Here is a 13749-nt window from a genome sequence, read left to right as displayed (position 1 = left end):
TGTCGATCCTATTGTTTAGAAATTAATGGTCGAATGTGAGTGTACCCCTCAAAAATGGTTAAAGTCTCTTTTAAGAATATAGACAAGACTCAACATCACATGACATCCAGAAAGAAGAAAAATATTAAAAGGATGGGATATTATTTATTGACCTTTGTGATATAGGGCAAACAAATATTTTTAGATAAACTACAAATCATATATTTAGTGTTGTGGAGTTATACTCTTTTATAAAAAAAAAGTTTTATTGATTTCAACCGTTGTCGAACTTTTTATACGCAACTTTCATTGCATATATTTTACTTTTTCTAAAATATAAGTTCCATCAATCGTTTTAGCTATCGTCATAAGTAGTAGTTGTTGTACAGTACTTTTGCTAGAAAACTTGTTTTATTTATAGCTATAACCTTTAGAGCAATGCTACACGTACTAAATTTTTCTTACTAAACTTTTACTAACAATCATCTCAACCGTTTGATTTAAGTAGATGGAAGTTACAAAAAATCTAGATGCACTCATAGCATGACACATCAGTGTTAGTAAGAATTTAGTAAAAAAAAGTTAGTATGTATAGACTTTTCCTAACCTTATAATGTACCACCAAATGTTCTTGTGTACAATGACAAATCATAACGAAAGTCTCATTAATATATACCATTTATTATGAAAAAGTTTTCATTTGTCATCAATTCTATTACCTATAGGAAAGGTATGACCATGCTGTGTTGTACACCCAGCGAGGTACCAGCACAAAGGAACAGGCTCACCACCGGCCACGGCGGTTCCGGTGGGCATTCTCATCTGGTGTCCGTGGGGGAGAGCAACCAACTTCGATCCGTGCTCCGGAAACCGCCGATCTCCACCGTCCACGTACCCCGGCCGACCAAATCCAACGGCGCGGATCGACCGCACTGGACCTCGTCCAGTGCACGGCAAGGTCGGTTTCCCGTCCACTCGTTGGGTTTTTTCACCTCTTCCTCTCCAGCGACAGCAGCAGCAAACCCAAGCCCGAACCCACCACCTCCGCCCATTTCCGCCTCCTCTCGAAACCTCCTCCTCCTCTTCTCCTCTTCTCTCATCCAATCGCGAGCCACCAAACCCTAATCCCCAACACGCACACGCACACGCACACGCGCGCGGTCGCGCAGCAGCGCGCCATGGGATGAGCCGCGGCGGCGCGGGAGCTCGGATCCGGAGCTAGGGTTTCGGGCCGCGAGTTTGCCCATGGAGTGGGACAGCGAGTCGGACGGCGCCGGCAGCATCGGCGCCGGCGAGGAGGAGGAGGAGGAGGAAGAGGAGGAGGAGGGTGGTTTTGGGGGAGGAGGTGGTGGTGGGGGCGGCGGCGGAGGGATGTTCTCGTTCGCGATTGAAGGGATGCTGCGCGCTTCGGGGCCGTGCGGGCTCGTCGTCACCGACGCGCTCGAGCCCGACTGCCCCATCATCTACGTCAACTGCGGGTTCGAGGAGGCCACGGGATACCGCGCGGAGGAGGTGCTCGGCAGGAACTGGTTGGTTCATATCAATCTCGCATATGTCTCAGTTATTGGTTCGACTTGTTTGATTTGGGCGTTCGAATTGGTGGCACTTAGGATCGAATATAATTTGCATTTTATATGATTTAATCACGCCGTGAGCATGATCTTTTGAATTAAATGACAAACGGTGCAGCCCTTTCGTCATTTTTAGTATTCCCAGCGATTACTTGTGTCCATTTTGTCTATAAAAAAAATAAGAACTAGTATGTTTTTTTTTTCACTAGTATAGCTTACGGATAGCTGATGGCACTAATGGACCAGATAAAATAGAAATTAGCACTTAGCACCATAGGGTATCATGACCTGTTGCATCCTGATCTGGGTGAAGTTTGGCTTAGGATCGATTGACTTTGTAGATTAGACTTAGTGAACTGCATCTTGAGGCAATACTAGTTTTAAGAACATGATGCTTGATTTGTGTTGCTTGGCTCAGAAATTTTCTTTCTAATGCTACCAGTAAATATGACTTAATTTTGTTGCTAGTTTCTTTTATCTGACTCTAGGCTTGTTTAATAGCATGCTATATTTTGTGTTCACCAACACGCTAACTGCTAGACCTTTGTTTCAAGAAAAGAAATAAAGAGGAAAAAACACTAAGAGCATTTTAGGCTGCAAACATGTGCCTAGTTAGTGATTAGGTGGTCTGAGGCAGTATAAATTGGCTGGGTGGCCCTAGGGAGGAGGGTGCTTCTTAGCACATAGGTAGGCTAGTCAGGCAATTTTTAGAACATTGATTATGTTGTTATATCCTTAAGGAAGAATAGCTATTGCTTGTTGGTAGTTGGAACTTATGCTACTTATACCATAAAATGAAAATAAATTATTCAATGGAATGATCTCTATGTAAAGAAAATGATGGAACTGATTCAGTTAACGAAGTATCTGAAATAAGACTTCCCTAAAGGTTGTGAAAAGTTATTTTGAGATTGTTAGCCTGAACTGAATGAAAGGAGGTCCATAGGTCTAACACATTAACACAAGGTAGAACAAAGAAAAGTATTAAATGGAAATGGATATTGTGGCCCCAATTCCTGGCTTCCCCTTGGTCCCCCATCTTTGTTAGCGATCAAACCCCAAAAAATAGGATATCCGTGGACATAGGAAATGATAAAACCGTGACATGTTATAATATATTGCAGCAATGTTCTTTTTGCCTTTTTGGTCAACACCTTGGATCTTGAAGTTCATATACCAGAAACCTCTAAGCTTTTCCCCCCTGATATTACCTCCAAGGAGAGAGGATTTTTTCCATGCATATCTAAATGCTATATTAAAAAATAAGTCTACTTTGATCTATGGTTCTTACTAGAACATGTTAATATCAAATTTCAACTATAGGTTTGATTGATAAGATACATAGGAAAGCAAATCAAGTGGGTACTACTTTATGTGATGGAACAAATATACCACTGCAACAATTGTTTGTCTAAGTTTACAAAGATTGATCATGTAAGCGTGTGTAGTTTTTGCATATTTTGATTATCTGTTGTTTTTCATCTTCACTAACTTTCTAGTGGAGTCGAAGTGCTGTGAAGTTATTTTGTTATTAGGCACATGGTTTGACAACATGCTTGTGCCAAAAAAAAAATCTCCCTTTTTTGAAGAGTATTATTCAGATACCTCACCAGGATTAACTTGCTTGGTTCACTTTACACGTTTAGGGATCAAAATGCAACTCCCAAGGTCAAGGAGCCATGTGATACACCCATGCAAGTCTAGGGGACTACTGGCCTATGATGCACTTCTATTAATCATTTATCTTATCCTACATTCGTGGTAGCAGTTTAGCACTTACCTCTCCACTATTACTATCACAATTATTCAATACAAGTATACAACACACTGGCTAAACATTTAGCATCAAGTATCAGTTGGGATGAAGTTTATGGTGTGAAGTCAAATTCAGATGTGGTTATTAGCCATCCAACTCATGCACATGTTCTTTCTTATTAATTCAGAAACCTGCCCAAGATATTTTTACTCTACGCCCTATGAATATGAGTGAAAATTTTCACATTGTTCGCATATGAAGGGTCAAATTTTTGGTGGCATCAGAAAAAAGTTTTGGAAAGAACATATTCTGTTGCTGAATTTTTCTACATCGTTGTTCACATCAAAAAGATCATGAAAACTGAGCTAACACAGCATCTAGTACCAATGTGCTTTTGTGAGAAGGGAGACTGAGTGGTGCTTACAACACTTTGAATTTCCTCGGAGACTTGTGCTCAAAAGTAGTTGGAAATGGCACTCGCCAACTGAAAGTAGCATAGGATTTTTGCAAGTGTGGTTCACATTTTTTTCACTCATATTTCTTAAATTGTTCTATGTGTTTTACTTAGTACACACTTACTTGTTCTTTATGTACTTTTCTTGACATTCTTACACACTGATGTTTCTTTCCCACTTTCAGCCGATTCCTGCAATGCAGAGGACCCTTTGCGCAAAGGAGACATCCCCTAGTTGATGCCATGGTGGTTTCTGAGATTCGCAAATGCATAGACAATGGTACCGAATTCCGTGGTGATTTGCTAAATTTCAGGAAAGATGGCTCTCCATTGATGAACAAGTTACACCTGACCCCTATATATGGAGATGATGAGACCATAACTCATTACATGGGCATTCAGTTCTTCACCAATGCTAATGTTGATTTGGGACCATTGCCTGGCTCATTGACGAAGGAACCTGTCAGATCTACAAGATTTACTCCAGATAACTTTTTCCGGCCCATATCCACTGGACCAGGGCAGAGCAACTTCTGCCGGGAATATTCTAGCCTGTTCCAGTTGACTGATGAAGTACTCTGCCAGAGTATCCTGTCAAGGTTGTCACCAAGAGATATAGCATCTGTTAGCTCTGTGTGTAGGCGGTTGTATCTCTTGACAAGAAATGAAGATCTTTGGAGAATGGTTTGTCAGAATGCATGGGGCAGTGAGACTACTCGAGCTCTTGAGACTGTCCCTGCGGCAAAAAGATTAGGCTGGGGTCGATTGGCAAGAGAGCTGACCACACTGGAAGCTGTTGCTTGGAGGAAGTTGACAGTTGGGGGTGCCGTGGAGCCATCTCGATGTAACTTCAGTGCCTGTGCTGTAGGGAATCGTGTTGTTCTCTTTGGTGGGGAAGGTGTTAACATGCAACCAATGAATGACACATTTGTGTTGGATTTGAATGCTAGCAATCCAGAATGGAGGCATGTCAATGTAAGCTCAGCTCCTCCTGGCCGTTGGGGCCATACCCTATCATGCCTAAATGGATCGCTGTTAGTTGTGTTTGGTGGATGTGGAAGACAGGGCCTGCTTAATGACGTGTTCACATTGGATTTGGATGCAAAACAGCCGACCTGGCGCGAGATTCCTGGAGTTGCACCACCAGTTCCACGTTCATGGCACAGCTCCTGCACTTTAGATGGGACGAAGTTGGTGGTTTCTGGTGGCTGTGCAGACTCAGGTGTACTACTCAGTGATACATATCTTCTTGATGTAACGATGGACAAACCTGTGTGGAGGGAGGTACCTGCATCTTGGACGCCACCTTCGAGATTGGGCCACTCAATGTCTGTCTATGGTGGCAGGAAAATTTTGATGTTTGGTGGTCTTGCTAAGAGTGGTCCACTGCGACTCCGGTCAAGTGATGTGTTCACAATGGACTTAAGTGAAGAGGAACCCTGCTGGCGGTGCCTCACCGGTAGTGGAATGCCTGGGGCAGGAAATCCAGCCGGAGCTGGTCCACCTCCTCGCCTTGATCATGTTGCTGTCAGCTTACCTGGGGGGAGAGTTTTGATATTTGGTGGATCAGTGGCAGGTCTTCATTCAGCGTCACAGCTTTATCTCTTGGATCCAACTGAAGAAAAGCCTACCTGGAGGATACTGAATGTTCCTGGGCGACCCCCACGGTTTGCCTGGGGCCACAGCACCTGTGTTGTTGGAGGAACAAAAGCAATAGTGCTTGGAGGACAAACTGGAGAAGAGTGGATGTTAACCGAAATCCATGAGCTTTCTTTGGCTAGCAGCACAGTTTGAGGTTCGAAGTTTATTTTTTATGTTTCAGCGAGCTTCCTTCAGAACAATCATGATTATTCATGTGTGGCCTGAAACTTTTCTTCACTGGCAGGACTGGAACACTGGATGAGTATACTGAATCTTTTGGCAACGACTTGTATTTACTTGGAAGAGGTGGTTTGCCTTGAGTAGATCAAAACCTACATTTGGGGTTGCTTGCTTTATGTAGTCAAGGTGTAGTGATATGTTCTTTTTCTTGTTGTTTGTTTTGTCTTTTACCAGAAAATATAATTCATAAGCTACTCTTGTGAAATGAGTACCAATTTTATGTATTCTCAGACGCTTCTGACATGCATTATGTTAGGGAAAACAGAACAACGTTGTATAGCTGAATCATTTGTGATGTACTATGCTTCTTGAGCATCTTGCTGCCATCTCTGGCCTCTGGGACACAATTTGACGCTTATGTGATGTATGCGAGAAAAATTTTGATCGATCCTCTTTATTGTAAATCATGTAACATGATGTAGCTGCTTTGTCAGGTGAACTAAGCTCTCTATGTTTCGGCGTGACCATCAGACACTTCCAATGCAGCTGTTGCCTGAGAACTGTGTTTAATTATCTTCGCGGTGTCCTTTGTTTTTATCCTGGATAATATACTTCATGATGATTTATTGTAACTTATTGAAAGACTGCCTGTATTTTCCGCATGTGATTGGTTACTTGGATGTGTACAGCCATATATAATACAGTACAGCGATTGGATGAAATTGTCTAGCAGAAGTATATATAAAGAATGGACACTACAAAAAGGCACTCCATTATCTCGAGGACTAAACAGAATGAGTTACTCTGCATTTTGCATTACAATTTACAAATGTACATGTACAAGAATATTTGAAAGACCATCACTTCCACAAACTCTCGCCTACCCGGCAAAGCCGGTGCCATAATCACCACAAGGGATAGCGGCGAAGCTCGCCAGCGGCGGCGGCTCCTGCCTCGGGGACGCCGCCGGCTGACCGATCTTCGTCTCATCAGCTGCTGCTATGCCGTCGACGGTGGCGTTGAACCACGGAAGCCGAAGCGCCTCCGCCGCCGACAGCCGCGCGTCGGGGTTGCAGGTGAGGAGGCCGTTCAAGACCTCGAACCCGTCGCGCGACAGGCGCTCCTCCGGGAACAGGTCGCGCAGCCGGTTTCAGTCCCAGCTCCGGCAAATCGGCACCGCGCCGAAGAGCGGCAGCGACGGGTAGCTCGGCCATGTCTGGCGGCACGGCGCGCCGAGCAGGCGGAAGATTCTCAGCAGCTCGTCGGTCTCGCTGTGCCCCCGGAACAGCGGCACGCCGGCGAGGAGCTCGCCCATCACGCAGCCGGCCGACCAGGCGTCCACGAGCTCGCCGTAGTCCGGCTTCCCGAGGAGCATCTCCGGCGCCTTGTACCCGGGCGATCCGGCCTTCTGGTACGGCGGCTTCCGCGCCGCCGTGTCCATGGCCAGCCCGAGGTCGCACAGCTTCACGACGCCGCCGTCGCCGACGAGGATGTTCCCGGGCTTGATGTCCCGGTGGACGACGTGGCGGTCGTGGAGCCTCTGCACCCCGCTCAGCAGCTGCCGCATGACGCGGCGCACCTCCTCCTCCGTGAACGGCGGCCCGCCGCCGCCGCCGTGGCGCTCGCGCAGGACGCTGCTCAGGCTAGGGCCGACGTGCTCCATGACGAGGCCCCACATCCCGGAGCGCGGCTCGAGCGCGAGGCCGTGGTAGTGGACGATGGAGGGGTGGTGGCTGCAGCGCGCGAGGTAGAGCGCCTCCCGCAGCAGCGCGTCCTCGCCGACGGCCTTACCACCCATGCCGCAGCGGTGGCGGCGGAGGAACTTGATCGCGACGTCCCTGCCCGTCGCGCGGTGGCGCGCCCTGATGACGGCGCCGAACGCGCCCTTCCTGAGCCAGCACGTGACCTCGTAATTGTCGGTGCTCTCGATGCAGCTCCGCTTGCCGCCGCCGCCGCCGCCGGCGTGCTCGTCGGCGTCGGCGATGCCACTATCCGCAGCAGATCGCTTCTCGCCCATGGAGACCAAGAGAAGATGGTGTCAAGCTTAGCCGAGGTGAGTAAATGGAGGCCAAGGCTGGACGTGGGCGAGTTTAAATAGTCACCTTTCGCGCCATGAATCCGCGTCGAACTCGAACTCATGCCTCCGTTTCGCATTCGGTTTCTCGAATTCGAATCCGAATCAGCGCTCGCCTCGGCTGCGCGCCACAAAATACGAATCGGACTCCGTCTCGTGTGGCGATATAAGGTGGCCAGCGACGCCATGAGAGCGTGTCTCCACTCTCGCATTCCTCCTCCTCTCAATTGATCGCGCGCGCGATCGATTCCCCTCTTGTCGAGCGGCGACCAAACCCTAGTGCCCGATCGCCATGGCGGAGCAAGGCGTTCTCCGGCGGTGGAAGCGCTTCTTCCCGGCGTTCGCCTCCATCCACGCCGCCATCGAGGCCGCCGAGCCGGGCATCTCCCGCAGGGAGTTCCGCGACGCGACAGACAAGGTGGTGGCGATGCTCTGCAACGCGACGGACGACGAGGCGGTGGCGGAGGAGCTCCGCGTCGTGCTCGACGGGATGATGGTCGAGGCGCTCCTCACGCTGGAGCTGGTTCCGGCGATGCCCAAGATGCTGGCCTCCACCGACCTCGCGCAGGACGTCGGCGCGCTGAGGAATCACCCGTCGGAGCGAGTCCGCAGCCTCGCCATCGGCATCGTCCGCGGGTGGAGGGCCTCCGTCAAGGACGAGCTCCTCAAGGCCGCAGCCGCCATGGAGAAGCTCTCCCAGGCGATGGAGCCCGACGAGGCCGACGACCATCACGCCAAGATCCTTCAGCCATCGCCGCCCAAGAAGACGGCAAACACCTCACGGTCACAGCCGCCTTTCCCCAAGAAGCAGAGTGCTCGTCCGGTGGTCGGCGGCAGCCGTGTCACCACGATGGCCAAGATCGATCCGCCACCGGAGAAGGCGCCGGCGGCGGCTGCGGCTCGAAGCTCCCACCACCGCGAGAGCGTCGTGCCGTGCTGTACCGACGAGAAGGCCATGAACGCCGCGAAGAGGAAGCTCCGGGAAGGGTACCAAGAAGCAGAGGAGGCGAAGCGGCGGCGCACGATCCAGGTGATCCAGGCGCCGGACAGGCAGCGGAAGATGCAGGCGATCACGCGGCCGCGAAGCCGACCGAGCTTCGTCGCCGCCGCCTCCACGGCGAAGAAGAGCTCTGGATTCTCATCGCTTCGGAGGTTTTAGCTAGGGTTCTTGTTCTCCTCCGGTGTAACAGTGATGTGTCCATGATCAACTGATCATCCCCAAAGTGTATTGCGTCAAAAAAAAAACAAAGAAAATCCCCAAAGTGTATGTATGTAATTGGTTATCGAGTTTATCCTGCTCGTCCTGGATTACTCGCGTGTTTAATCTATCAAATCAATGATATATTTTTGTGAAAATTGAGCAAATTTCTTTATGTGATTGTAGTATGTGTCAATCTGATCGCGATCGGCTTGAGGGGCGAGAGCACTGTTTCTGCTCGGAGTGAAGCTTCGGCTTGTTTGTCCCGAATACCAGGCTTCTACATGGGCCTGAGGCTTAGTAGTCGTGGGCTGGAAGCCCGTTATAAGCATGGGCCAGCGACGCCCGTGACAAATGGGAATATCTGGGCCGGCCCATCAAGCCAGCTTTGGTCTCCGTCTCTTCCGGGCCCATCACGGAAGAGTCTTCTCGAAATCGCAGCCGTTCGACCACGATTTGACGGTCGCGATAGATCGCCGCCGTCGAAACGTAGCAGCGCTAGCCTTTGCGCACAAATGTCGCAACGAAACTACGAAAGCAACATGTATAAAATGGAAATGAAGCCCCGACACGATTGCCATGCTCTTCAATAATACAAAGCATCACATCAGGATGAAACATGCATCGTACATGGCATCGAATCGTGCTATTATTCGCATTTAGAATTGAAACCTTGAAGGAGATTGGTAGGATCAACACGGGAGATTCCAAGAAGATTGTAATTAGCTGTCCTGCTCGTGTCAACACGTCTTACTGTAAGGGACTCCTAAACAAATATAAACCACAACACACTGCATATTATAGATCGATCAGAGATTGCTGGTTTGGTTTGCTTTTGGGTGCCTTCAACACGCAAGTACATCAGCAAACGCTATCATCACAAGCAAAGAACAACTTTTCTTCAGTAATCAGCACAGCACTCTTTCCAGACGCTTGCCTGATGCGTCGTGAGCTCAAAGCTGCCAGCCACTGTGGCTGTTCACGGGTCAAGCAGCAGAAATCTTGTAACTGTTGTGGCTAAGGCCGTTTTGAGCAATTGACCAGTGGCAGTGGCAGTGGCAGTTGCAGTTTTCAGTTGTACAACTGAAAACTGTAACTGTCTACTCATCGAAACAGAAGCAACTCCAGGCAAACCACTGGGAATGAACTCAATCTTGTTCTGGGAATGTCCTATGAAGTCTGCTACATCCAAGCAGCATTTTTCCAGCATTTTCCAAAAACAGAAGTTTTCACCAACATCGCTATAGAGATGGGTGCTGGATATATACAAAATGAAACTAGAATCATGAAACCTGTTGCGAACGATCAATGGAGAGTTCTGTTGCTAATTTATATGCACAGGAAGTTTAGGCTGGGGGGCAGGGCAGCACCTAGCAACGATAGAGGTCGAAAAGAAATGTAAATGAGCAGAGGTACAATGTTCTCATGATCGCTGCATCACATAAAGACTATGCTCCTTTTTAATAGCTGGTCCTACAAGTACACCATTTATCGTCCATATCTTGTATCCCTGGATCCATCAAGAGAACATCATATATCAACTCGTCAGAAATGAAACAAGGACAGCGTCATGCTTTAGAGTTTTAAATTTAAAGAAAAACATGAACTATATTATTTACATCTCATGCTGAATTTGGAAGGTAGTATCAAATTGTTTTCTCCACAATGAAATCAAAATTTTAGGGTAGGTAGCCTCATGTTTTCAGTATTGTACTGCACATGCATGTCTCAGGCACTAAAATCCTCTCCTGAAACTTTACTAACCCCACCTAAACATACCAAAAGTCTTAACACCTAGCGCATAAATATGCAATAGATCGGTTAAAAGGAGCTACCTCAAAGATGCTTTCACTATGCATAATGCCATCAAGAAGAAAACAGGGAACATGACAAAGAGTAAAAAATGTAAACGGCTGTATTTTCTATGCATAACATGGCAGCTCAAGTAGGTACTGTAAAAGTAAGTGCATCAGGAACAAGAAGATTCCAAAAGTGCGGTATGTTTGTATTCCATATTCTCTACAACCTGAATATTTTTTCATTGGACTAGCATGTGTTCTTTGTTCTTACAAAAATGATAGATATAGCTCCAATAACTAAGGAAGATTAACAGTAGACTGTTTCTACAGACCTGTAATGGAAACTAGCCATTCTTCCAGGTGTTGCAATACTAGGTATGGCCCCTGTGACTATGTATTCATCATCAATTTCATCAAATCTGATTTCTCTCAAGTCAACAGATTGTGTGGGAACCTCGAGGTTAAAGCTTTCGAGATGTGCCTGATTGCTGTTCCTCCTTCCACTGCCTCTTCTTTCCCTTGCCCTTGCTCTTCTTCGTCTTCTTGAAGATCTAGAGAATCCCCTGAAAAACATAAAAGACCACCAGTGCCTTCTGACCCGCCTGAAAACTTCATATTCTTCTCCAGTTTCATCATCCCCATACTCAATGACATAATCTCCCAGAACAATTCCATTAGGAACTTGTGCATGAATCGTGCTCAGCACATCAACAATATCAGAAGATTGCTGGAAGTTCTCCCAATCAACTTGCCTAGCAGGATCAATTTCCGAAGGGCGTGAGTCTGGATGCTTTTGTTGTGTGTGCTTCTGAAGTTCATTGAAGTTGCCAACGAATGAACAACAATCCTCTTCACAGCATCTTTTCTTCTGGTTAAGATGTAGACGAGCCTCACCGATAACAATCCATCCAATGACATCTCCTCTACACAATGGGCAGCTTGGGCGGTTGTTCACATTAGGAGCCACAATATGGATACTATCAAGAGGAGCCACCGCAATGGTTGAAACTTTCATATTGGCAGGGAGCTCATATGCACCTTTAAACCTCTCAAGACAGTTTGAGCGGGTTTGATCTGTATCACAGACAAATGGCCTGCAACCTTTCTCATAAGATGTACATCTTAGCAGGACAGCATTGTGAGGGTAATCAAGACAGATTGGGCAAGTAACATCCTCTGTCCAACTTTTATCAAGCTGTATGTCGAAATCAAAAGAGCTGGGCCTCACCACCTTCTTCATCATCAGGTTTCCTGACCCCATGTTAGATTTTCTAACAAAACTAGTAGCTTTAACAAGTGCTACTTTTCATTAAAACCTGCATGACATCAAGATGAAAATAGATTAGTTTGAGACTCATCATTTCTAAACATAGTATATTTCCAATACACAACAAAGTTTAGCATTTCCATCGATCCAACATGAGTTTAACGGTATCACAGAATCATGTCAATGGATATTTGGTTCCAACTGGTTGTTTTGAACTGCACAAACTAGAATCTCTCCTACATCAACCCATATGATTGCCAAAAGGTTGAATTAGTAAGCCTTCTCCCAACAAATTCAACTACTCAGCGTTCATATCATCTTCCCTAAATCCCCCAAAACTACAATACCCACCTGGTCAAATCCACCAAAAACCAGTCTCCTCCAGGATGCAACACAAGCGAAAGCAATCCGCACAACTACAGAACGAGCTCTATAGTTAATCGCATGGGAACTACACCTAATTCAAATAAGAGAATCCAAACCAAAATTTCCATTCCCCAAATACAAATACCAGTAAAAAAATTGCAAAGCAACCCCCCATAAAACTCGATCTGGAAACTGATCAGACCCCAAACCCCAAATTCCCAACCAGCTCTTCCAATCCAATCTAACCTCGGGCACACGAACCACATGCAAACGAGATCAGGAGATCGCCAGCCCCCACCAAAATTACACCTCATCATCAGCACACTCCCGAGACTAAACCCCCGAGCTCCGTAACATCCACACCGAACGAACAAACTCCCCCAAAATCAACTACTCCCGCTACACCCGAGAACCCAAATCAAACCCCACACACAAACACATGAAGCCATCGATCGCCAGAATCCGAGAAAAAAAAAAGTCAAAATCGAACCAAAAAAATCTGGCGAGAAGGGGATGAAGACGAGGAGGAGGAGGGGGAGAGGAGACGTACCGCGGCTGCCGCTGCGGCGAGGGTAGGTGGCGCGGTGGTGGTGGGAGAGGAGACGAGAAGAGAGGGAAGGAGACTGGAGGGGAGGAGGGTTGAAAAGGGAGTCGAGACGCGAGGCTGCGAGGGGGGGAAGAGAAGATGCTGCCGCCGCTGCTGATGCTGTTGCTGCTGCAGCCTCCCTATCTATCTCTCTCTCGCTTCATTTCGGCTGTTTTTGTATATAATAAAAATATTTATTATTTATTTATTTGGGTCAGCATACTGGTGCTTTTTAAATTTGTATTTGAGCGGTTTTTTTGGATTATCTTGTGGCGAGGAGAAAAAACATGCGGACTGTGCAGGGTGAATGATTAGGCAAGGTCAAAAGTCAAAACCATGTTTGGATTTGTAGGAGTATGTTCTACTACTACTATCTCCGTCCCAAAATAAGCACAGTCATAAGTTTCCGCGCACAATTTTAGTCGTTCGTCTTATTTTTTTTTATAATTAGCATTTTTATTGCTATAAGATGATAAAACATAAATAGTACTTTACTCGTGACTTATGTTTTTAATTTTTTAAAAAAAAATTCAAATAAGACGAACGGTTAAAGTTTGACGCGGAAAATCATGGTTGCACTTATTTTGAGACGGAGAGAGTACCACGGGAGTATGAATGCAGTACGGGTTGAAATGTTGAATAGGTTGACGGGTTTGCTCGTCACGTTTTAACCATCTTTGAAATGAATTTGCATGATTTTCTTTCAAGGTAGTTCAATTCATATGAAAATTCTCTAGAATTCTTAAATCGAGATAATACAGTATGAGAGTTTTTTTTTCTACACTACATGAAAGACACATATGCATACACACCTAAAAAAAGAGCATATAGATCAATGAATATGTTAGCTGTGTACTCACTTAAAGAAATGAACACCA

At 46.5% G+C, this 13749-nt stretch overlaps 4 protein-coding genes across 6 annotated transcripts; 2 read left to right on the top strand and 2 right to left on the bottom strand.

Annotated features, from left to right (window-relative positions):
• Nucleotides 1–998: 998 nt before the first annotated feature.
• On the top strand, nucleotides 999–6027 carry LOC4341923 (adagio-like protein 1). 2 transcript variants are annotated; one of them, NM_001421773.1, is made up of 3 exons: nucleotides 999–1508; nucleotides 3946–5555; nucleotides 5646–6027. In NM_001421773.1, the coding sequence occupies exons 1-2, from the start codon at nucleotides 1225–1227 to the stop codon at nucleotides 5552–5554; spliced, it is 1893 nt and encodes a 630-aa protein (NP_001408702.1). In that variant the 5' UTR covers nucleotides 999–1224; the 3' UTR covers nucleotide 5555; nucleotides 5646–6027. The 2 variants fall into 2 exon arrangements, with proteins under 2 accessions (NP_001408702.1, NP_001408701.1); NM_001421772.1 differs by having other exon boundaries at nucleotides 3946–6027.
• Nucleotides 6028–6294: 267 nt separating this feature from the next.
• On the bottom strand, nucleotides 6295–7727 carry LOC4341922 (putative cyclin-dependent kinase F-2). Its single transcript, XM_026026641.2, has one exon. The coding sequence runs from the start codon at nucleotides 7596–7598 to the stop codon at nucleotides 6732–6734; it is 867 nt and encodes a 288-aa protein (XP_025882426.1). The 5' UTR covers nucleotides 7599–7727; the 3' UTR covers nucleotides 6295–6731.
• A 220-nt stretch (nucleotides 7728–7947) lies between these two features.
• Nucleotides 7948–8814, top strand: LOC112939445 (probable mediator of RNA polymerase II transcription subunit 26c). Its single transcript, XM_026026639.2, has one exon. It carries the CDS (start codon nucleotides 7948–7950, stop codon nucleotides 8812–8814), a length of 867 nt encoding a protein of 288 aa, XP_025882424.1.
• A 1176-nt stretch (nucleotides 8815–9990) lies between these two features.
• On the bottom strand, nucleotides 9991–12987 carry LOC4341921 (uncharacterized). Of its 2 annotated transcripts, XM_015787866.3 has the most exons (3): nucleotides 12836–12987; nucleotides 10985–11968; nucleotides 9991–10363 (listed from the first exon to the last, which is right to left on the bottom strand). In XM_015787866.3, exons 2-3 carry the CDS (start codon nucleotides 11911–11913, stop codon nucleotides 10342–10344), a joined length of 951 nt encoding a protein of 316 aa, XP_015643352.1. In that variant the 5' UTR covers nucleotides 11914–11968; nucleotides 12836–12987; the 3' UTR covers nucleotides 9991–10341. The 2 variants fall into 2 exon arrangements, with proteins under 2 accessions (XP_015643352.1, XP_015643351.1); XM_015787865.3 differs by lacking the exon at nucleotides 9991–10363 and having other exon boundaries at nucleotides 10838–11968.
• Between the last annotated feature and the right edge of the window lie 762 nt (nucleotides 12988–13749).

Source organism: Oryza sativa, chromosome 6 (genome assembly GCF_034140825.1).
Source record: "Oryza sativa Japonica Group chromosome 6, ASM3414082v1".
NCBI lineage: Eukaryota > Viridiplantae > Streptophyta > Magnoliopsida > Poales > Poaceae > Oryza > Oryza sativa.
The sequence above is the reverse complement of the archived record's forward strand: the minus strand, read 5'-3'. Positions and strand labels throughout refer to the sequence as shown.